Source organism: Balaenoptera acutorostrata, chromosome 1, assembly GCF_949987535.1.
Source record: "Balaenoptera acutorostrata chromosome 1, mBalAcu1.1, whole genome shotgun sequence".
NCBI lineage: Eukaryota > Metazoa > Chordata > Mammalia > Artiodactyla > Balaenopteridae > Balaenoptera > Balaenoptera acutorostrata.
The window spans coordinates 97,555,743-97,563,650 of NC_080064.1; the positions used below are offsets into that span (position 1 = coordinate 97,555,743).

General features: G+C 54.2%; 1 protein-coding gene across 4 annotated transcripts in view; it reads left to right on the plus strand.

Moving 5' to 3' along the window:
- The window catches only part of SLC6A17 (solute carrier family 6 member 17), a 48,343-nt gene extending 40,744 nt beyond the window's left edge, over window positions 1-7,599 (plus strand). For all 4 annotated transcript variants that reach the window (XM_057527970.1, XM_057527978.1, XM_057527967.1 and 1 more), the window contains 6 exons: window positions 1,236-1,477; window positions 1,784-1,976; window positions 3,971-4,163; window positions 4,743-4,902; window positions 6,574-6,736; window positions 7,224-7,599. In XM_057527970.1, coding sequence (XP_057383953.1) covers window positions 1,236-1,477; window positions 1,784-1,976; window positions 3,971-4,163; window positions 4,743-4,902; window positions 6,574-6,736; window positions 7,224-7,592 — 1,320 coding nt within the window. In that variant the 3' untranslated portion in view covers window positions 7,593-7,599. The remainder of the gene's footprint in view (window positions 1-1,235; window positions 1,478-1,783; window positions 1,977-3,970; window positions 4,164-4,742; window positions 4,903-6,573; window positions 6,737-7,223) is intronic.
- Window positions 7,600-7,908: the final 309 nt, after the last annotated feature.

Below are 7,908 nucleotides of genomic sequence, written 5' to 3' on the forward strand. Positions count from 1 at the left end.
ACAGACATGAAAAGCGTTTAGAAATTGCCCCAAGCCATCTAGATACTGTGGAGGTCCTGGGTCCTGTTGGGTCTGAGGGCAGATGGACAGATCAGGTAGGGGCTCCCCTCTCCAGGAAGTGTCTGGGTTCTGTGCTTCAAGCTGGGTGGGTTGGGGGTGATTCTTCTGTGATCTGGATGGGCCTGTAGATGTATATGAATGAACGTAGGGTTTTTTTCTTTTTTGGAAAAGGGAGTTTGGGTGGGCAGGAGGGAGAGGTTGGTATCTTTTTTCATGGTTTGAGGTGGAGGAGGGACACGTTTGTGTTCTTAGTTGTCTTGTACAGTTGTGCAGGCTGTATACTGCACGACTCCAGGAGGCACCATTCACACTATAGTCTAAGTGAATGTCACTCCCTAGAGTTTGCCCTACACATCATTCCTGATGGCCTTGAAGATGTTCCTTGGTATGATAGCTCCGTGGTAAACAACGATAGCAGTTAAAATTAACCGAGAACTTACTATGTAAGCATGTAGCGTTTATTTTATCTTACCTGGCCTCACGACAATCATCTGAAGCTGATACTCTTTTTTTTAATTGAAGTATAGTTGATGTACGATAGTATATGTTACAGGTGTACAATACAGTGATTCACAATTTTTAAAGGTTATACTCCATTTATAGTTATTATAAAATATTGGCTATATTCCCTGTGATGTACAATATATCCCTGTAGCTTATTTTATAAACAATAGTTTGTACCTCATAATCCCCTCCCCCATTTGCCCCTCCCCCTTCCCTCTCCCCACTGATTACCTCTAGTTTGTTCTCCATATATCTGTGAGTCTGTTTCTTTTTTGTTATATTCACTAGTTTGTTGTATTTTTTAAGATTCCTGATACTCTTGCTATCTGTGTTTTACCCATAGGAGACCTGAGGCTCAGGGAGGTTAGGGGAATTGCCCAGGCCACACGTAGCTCTTTACCACTGTGCCACGCTGCCTCTGGACTCCGTGAGGCTGAGGAAGGGGGGTGTGGTGGGAATTCCACTGCACGTGAATAAAGCCGTTATCTTTTTTCTTTTTTTTGGCTGCGCCGCCTGCTTGTAGGATCCTTAGTTCCCCGGCCAGGGTTCGCGCCTGGGCCACGGCAGTGAAAATGCCGAGTCCTAACCACTGGACCGCCAGGGAATTCCCTAAGCCATGATCTGTGTGTCTCTTTTCTTCCCCTGCCATGGTCGCCCCTCCCCCACTACAGCTGGACAAGATGCTGGACCCCCAGGTGTGGCGGGAGGCAGCCACACAGGTCTTCTTTGCCCTGGGGCTGGGCTTTGGGGGTGTCATCGCCTTCTCCAGCTACAACAAACAGGACAACAACTGCCACTTCGACGCCGCCCTGGTGTCCTTCATCAACTTCTTCACCTCGGTGCTGGCCACCCTCGTGGTGTTCGCTGTGCTGGGTTTCAAGGCCAACATCATGAACGAGAAGTGTGTGGTCGAGTAGGTGGCCCCTTTCTCCTCCTGTCCTTTTTTTCTCGCTGTCCACCTTCCCCTGGGAGAGTCCCCCTCCACCCGCGCTGGGCGATGGAGGTAAGAGGAGCTCTCTGTCCCCAGCCCTGGACCACAGGGACAGCTTCAGAGATGTCTCCGTCGACGCCCATGGCATCCTGCCTGGGTGTCTAGGAGGTGCCCCCAGGATGGTGCCCAGTCCTGCCTTTTTACCTGCACTTTTTTTTTTTTTTTACCTTTTCTCTCGACTTTTTTGTTTTAAACCTTTTGACGTTACCCTCCCCTTTTGTGCTGCAGGAATGCCGAGAAGATCCTGGGGTACCTCAACACCGACGTCCTGAGCCGGGCCCTCATCCCTCCTCACGTCAACTTCTCTCACCTGACCACTAAGGACTACGCGGAGATGTACAAGGTCATCAAGACCGTGAAGGAGGACCATTTCTCAGCCCTGGGCCTCGATCCCTGCCTTCTGGAGGATGAGCTGGACAAGGTATGGGGCAGGCTGTCTTTCCAGGATGGGCAGAAAGGCAGGTGTGGGGGTGCAAGACCCAGAGACAGGCCATGGGTGGCTGGAGCTTGGGTGCAGAAAGCCTCCAGGGACTCATTTTTTACTTGATAAGTGAGGACCTACTATGTGCCCAGAGAAGGACAGAGGGAAGGTGTTGGCCAAAACCCCTGCCCTGAGGTAGGCTGAGTCTCTCTGAGAAGACAAGGCAGATGCACAAGTCCCAGAAATCACAGGGAACGGGGACGGCTTTCACGTGTCTTGAATGGGTTTCCTGCGCACCCGTCTCTGCCATGTGTAATGCGTTTGGAACGGTGCCTTGGACACAGCAAGAAGAAAATAAGTGTTTATGTTAGCGTCTGCCCTTTGCTGTCTATTCCCTGGGCCCTCGTGACAGAGCCGTGAGCCGAGTATTAATGTTGTCTCCTGTTTTACAGGCGAGCAGCCTGTAGCCTGCTTGAGGTCTCACAGCTAAGAAGTAGGGGAGCCAGGGTTCAAATCTTGATGCTTCTGCCCCTCCCCCAGCTATCCCACTCGCACTGCCACAATGACCCTTAGCCCCTGGGGAGGGCAGGGCAATGCTCTCATTAACGTGCAGGCCCAAGTCTGGACACCTTGCTTCTATCCCCGTTTGCACAGCTGGAAACTTTCAAAGTGACTGTTCTGTTAGGAGGGGTAACAGGAGAGAGACATACCCATGGGGTCCTGGGATCCAGCTGGTGCCAGGGCTCCCATGGGGCCGAGCCAGCTCCCGTCAGTCAGCCTCGACCAACCCTCCCCTTCTCCGTGGAGCCAGGGAAGCTGACGCTTTCCCTGCGCTCGTGAAAAAGTCAGCTGCATTCTACGGGCACCAGCCTAATGCTGAGGGACTGTGTCCCCTGTGAGCTCTTCCCATGTGATCAAGAGTGAAAGGGCCATGTCTGGGCACCCCTGCCCTGGTTTCTTCCCCAGGTAACTGGCAGCATAAAGGACGGCACCCTTCCTTGAGACCCTGCCCCATTCTCACAGGCGTGGCCTGGTCCTCTGAATAGAAGTAGGATGGTAGCAGGCTTTTTTAAAAAATATTTATTTATTTATTTGGCTGTGCGGGGTCTTAGTTGTGGCATGCGGGATCTTCATTGCCACGTGTGGGATCTTCGTTGCCACATGCGGGATCTCTAGTTGCGGCATGCGGGATCTAGTTCCCTGACCAGGGATAGAACCCCGGCCCCCTGCATTGGGAGCACGGAGTCTTAACTGCTGGACCACCAGGGAAGTCCCCGTAGCAGTTTTTTTTTTACATAATACAATCTTGATAACATCTAAATGACAAGAACTACACTCTCACAGTTTGGGGAGGTGTTCCCTCGCAGTCCGCAGACACTACAGGATAGAACAGAAGTGATGTCAGCGGACAGTGTGCGGTCAGTTCCCTGTGAGCAGGGACCTGGGCATTAAAGCAGTGGTTCTCTACCTTGGCTGCCCATCAGAGTCACCTGGGGGCTTTATAAAACCCTGATACCCAGCTTTACCCCCAGGCCAAACAAATCATTGTCCTTGGGGGAGAGACCCAGGCATCAGTGTTTTTTAAAGGCTCCAACGTGAGTCCATTGGGCAGCCGAGGCTGAGCCCACTTCGGTAAAGTCTGGCATTCAGAGCTGGGGGCGGCTGCATTGCTTAGAGGAGGAGAGTCTTGAGCTGGGTGTGTTTCTAAAAGTGAGCATCTTCATCTGAATCACCTGGGGTCCTTGGACAACTTGTAGATTCCAGGCCCCACAGGTGAAGTCCTGAATTAATGTTTTACTCCCTGGGGGTTATTCTGATGCCCACTCAAATTTGAGACCCACTGGCCGAAAGCAAGAGGATTTAGGGGGGCGGGGATCTCTGTGAAGGAGGGAACAGCTATATTCCTAAAGCTCTGAGGGCGGAGATAAGGAAGCAGGGGGCTCCCAGGTGGTCATGGACCCTCACTCAGCCCCGCCCTCCGCACCCACCCTCAGTCCGTGCAGGGCACAGGCCTGGCCTTCATCGCCTTCACCGAGGCCATGACGCACTTCCCCGCCTCCCCGTTCTGGTCCGTCATGTTCTTCCTGATGCTCATCAACCTGGGCCTGGGCAGTATGATCGGGACCATGGCGGGCATCACCACGCCCATCATCGACACCTTCAAGGTGCCCAAGGAGATGTTCACAGGTAACTCCTCCCGGCAGCCCCCACTGGCCTTGTGGGCTGTCCAGGGGGACAGTGAACAGGTGGTGGCTCTGACGGTAGAAAGATTGGCTTCCCACTGGGTTATTCATGACTCCACACTTAGAAAGCTCCACCCCCCCCCACCCAACCCAGCACACAGCTGGAGCCTGGCTCCGCCACCGAGAGAAGAGCACTTCAGAGCCGGAAGGGAGAAGGCTGTTTGGGAATCTGTGCCAAACCTGGGCTGGGAGATAGGCCTCTTTCTTGGTTCGTTTGCCCTTCTCCCCAAGGGCCTGCTGAGGTGTCTTAGCAGGGGCGGCTTCCTCCGTGCAAGCCCTGCACCCTGTTCCATCCCTGTCACTCCCAGCCCCAGGGTGCTCCCTGCCTAGTAGAGTAGGAGCTCAGGACCTCAGCATCTGGACCCCCTCCCCACCTCCATGCAGGGCTGGGCCTACCGGAGGGTGGGCTGCAGGCCTGCTGTGAGGAGGGGTGAGATGGGAGGGACCTGGGTGCCCCCAAGACCCCTGGGGCACCACGCACCCTGCACCTTTGCCCCCATACCGGCCTCCCGGCTCTCTGTAGTGGGCTGCTGTGTCTTTGCCTTCTTCGTGGGGCTGTTGTTCGTCCAGCGCTCCGGAAACTACTTTGTCACCATGTTTGATGACTACTCGGCCACCCTGCCGCTCACCGTCATCGTCATCCTTGAGAACGTCGCTGTGGCCTGGATCTATGGAACCAAGAAGTAAGGGGGACGTGGGGGAGAGCTGGGGACAGGAGGAGGGGTCTGTCCCATCATGACTCCCTGGAGAGTGCTGTGTTCCCAGGGCTGCTCATGAGTGGGGCAGGAGATCACAGAGTCAGAGTGTCAGCCAGAAAGTGCCCTTACAGATCACTTAGGGAAACTGAGTCTCAGAGAGAGGACACAACTGTCCAAGGCCACTGGGCTGGTGAGAGAGAGAGCCAGGCTGAGGACACAAGTCTTCTGGATTCAGGTGCTGGCATCATCCTGAACGGGCTTAAATTACCATAGCACCTTTCCTGGGTATCAACTCTTCAGAATTCTGTCAAGCTCATTAAGCACTTGGTGGGTACACAAGAGGCCCCTGCCCTCAAAGAACCCATTGACTTCAGCAACCTGACTCATAGTTCTAGAGTGAGCTACAAAGGAGTGTGAGACAAGGTGTGGTTTGGGCCCTAAGTTTGGGGTTGGGTGGGGTAAGAGAATTCAGCAATATGAAAGGATTGGGTCTCGTAGCCTGAGCCTCAGGGAAACCTATACACACTGTCAGCCCCTGGCCTCATTCCTCATTTCAGGACAAATCTGTGTCCCCAGGAAGTCCTTTCACTCACTCAGCAATGCCCGGGGCTCCTCTAACCCACTCAGCCTGACCCACCCTGATGTCTAGACCTGGTCTCAGAATCAGACTCTCACAGGCCCTGCTACAGCCGTCTACTTCCTCGGAGAGTGCAGGAGGGAATGGGCTGATAAGACAGAGAGCAACCCTGTGAGCCGGGGTTAGAACACGCTGCTGGAAAGGCTCTCACTCTTCTGCAGTCTGGTGAAGCCCCGTACCCCTTCACAGACTGTTATTTTTTAATGCATAAGATAAAATATATAAGATTATATAGGAAACTAGTTATATTGAAAATTAGCAAAATAATGTTTAAAATCTGTGATACAGTAATATACGTGTACTTTATTTTTACTGCATTAAGTTACAAGATCTAGCTGTGGGTCTAATAACAATGGTAATTTCAAAGCAGTGATGAGCATAAATGATGTTTGTCGGTATCTCAATTGTAATGTGATAGGAAAATATCTGTGATTTAATCAATTGCTTACAGCGTCTTGGGTACTGTTAATACTACTGTCGTTGCTTGCACTTATAATAGAAAGAAATGCAAGATTTCAGCTAGGTGTTACTGAGGTAAAGATGATTTTTTTTTAATGCCATTCATGTACACAGCCTGCCAGCCTCCTGGAATTTCACCCACATGCCCAGTGGTTAGGCATCCCTAAGTCAGGACGGCCTTCTGCCTTTTGACACTAGGAATGTGCACTTCTACCTCTCTTCCAGCAGGGGGAGTCTAGAGCCAGGCCAGCACCAGGTGGGCTGGGTGCCCACCCAGCAAAGCCCTCTGGAGCCTGTCCACCTGCCCAGGGCGTGTCCTGTGGGCTGTATCATATCCCTGGGTGAGGTGTGACGTGACATAGTCAGAGGAAGTTAGGGGAGGACAACAGAGCCTTTTCAGAGGCCAGCGGGGCCACAGAATAATGTATTGAATGTGAAGAGCGTAAGAGCCTGGGAGGGAGGGACTGGTCAGTGAAGGCTTCCTGGAGGAGGTGGCTGGGGGGCATTGTGCCGGCATAGTGGGGGGTGCCAACTTCTGGACCCTGCGCTGTGCTTGGCAGGTTCATGCAGGAGCTGACGGAGATGCTGGGCTTCCGGCCCTACCGCTTCTATTTCTACATGTGGAAGTTCGTGTCTCCACTGTGCATGGCTGTGCTCACCACGGCCAGCATCATCCAGCTGGGGGTCACGCCCCCGGGCTACAGCGCCTGGATCAAGGAGGAGGTGAGAGGCGGGGTCTGAAACCCCAGGGACATTGGCATCTTCTCAGGCCTTTAATGCCACAGGTGGTAGAGATAACCCCTTATAGGGCAACTACTCGGTGCCAGGCCCCGCCAGGGGCTCTGCACAGCTGGTCTGTAACCTTTACAACAACCCAAAGAGAGAGGTGGTGTTATCGCTGTCACACAAATGGGGAAACTGAGGGTCAGAAAGGTGAACGCACTTGTCCAGTCTTTCTAACCCATGTTTTCTCTCCACGTGGAGTCCGTGGAGTGGATCCACCCCAGCTTTTTACAAGTGCAGAAACTGAGACCCAGGGAAGCTCAGGCCCTTAGCCAAGGGGACCAGCTAACCAAGGAGCAGCCCCTGATGAACCCCATCTCTGCCAGTGCCTGGGCAGGATGAGCGTGGCGGGGGTGGTGGTCCTGGAGTCTGAGAGGGTGAGGCGGCGGCAGGGCGGGCAGCAGCCCTCACCCGTGTCCACCCCTAGGCTGCGGAGCGCTACCTGTATTTCCCTAACTGGGCCATGGCTCTCCTGATCACGCTCATCGTCGTGGCTGTCCTGCCCATCCCTGTGGTGTTCGTTCTGCGGCACTTCCACCTGCTCTCCGACGGCTCCAACACCCTCTCCGTGTCCTACAAGAAGGGCCGCATGATGAAGGACATCTCCAACCTGGAGGAGAACGACGAGACCCGCTTCATCCTCAGCAAGGTGCCCAGTGAGGCGCCCTCCCCCATGCCCACTCACCGCTCCTACCTGGGGCCCGGCAGCACATCGCCCCTGGAGACCAGTGGCAACCCCAACGGACACTATGGGAGTGGCTACCTCCTGGCCAGCACCCCTGAGTCGGAGCTGTGACCACCGCCCTGCCCTGCCCGCCTCGCCTCCCACACCCAGCCAGCCCACGTGTCCCAGCCTGGCTTTTCCTTCCAGGCCAGGCCCTCTGCCCAAGGGGAGGGGGTCTGCCCTGCCTCATCCTCCACCCCAGTCCCAGCCGACTTCTGCTTCCTAGATCTGAGTGGGGGCTGGGAGAAGCTCTGTCCCCCAGTCTAGGCCCCCAACCCAGCTAACCTTCAGAGATCCTCTTACCAAACTACAGCTGAGTAACTGGGACCACCCAGACGTCCCGATTCCCAGCACAGGGGAGACTCCAAGTGGCCACTTCAGGGGTCAC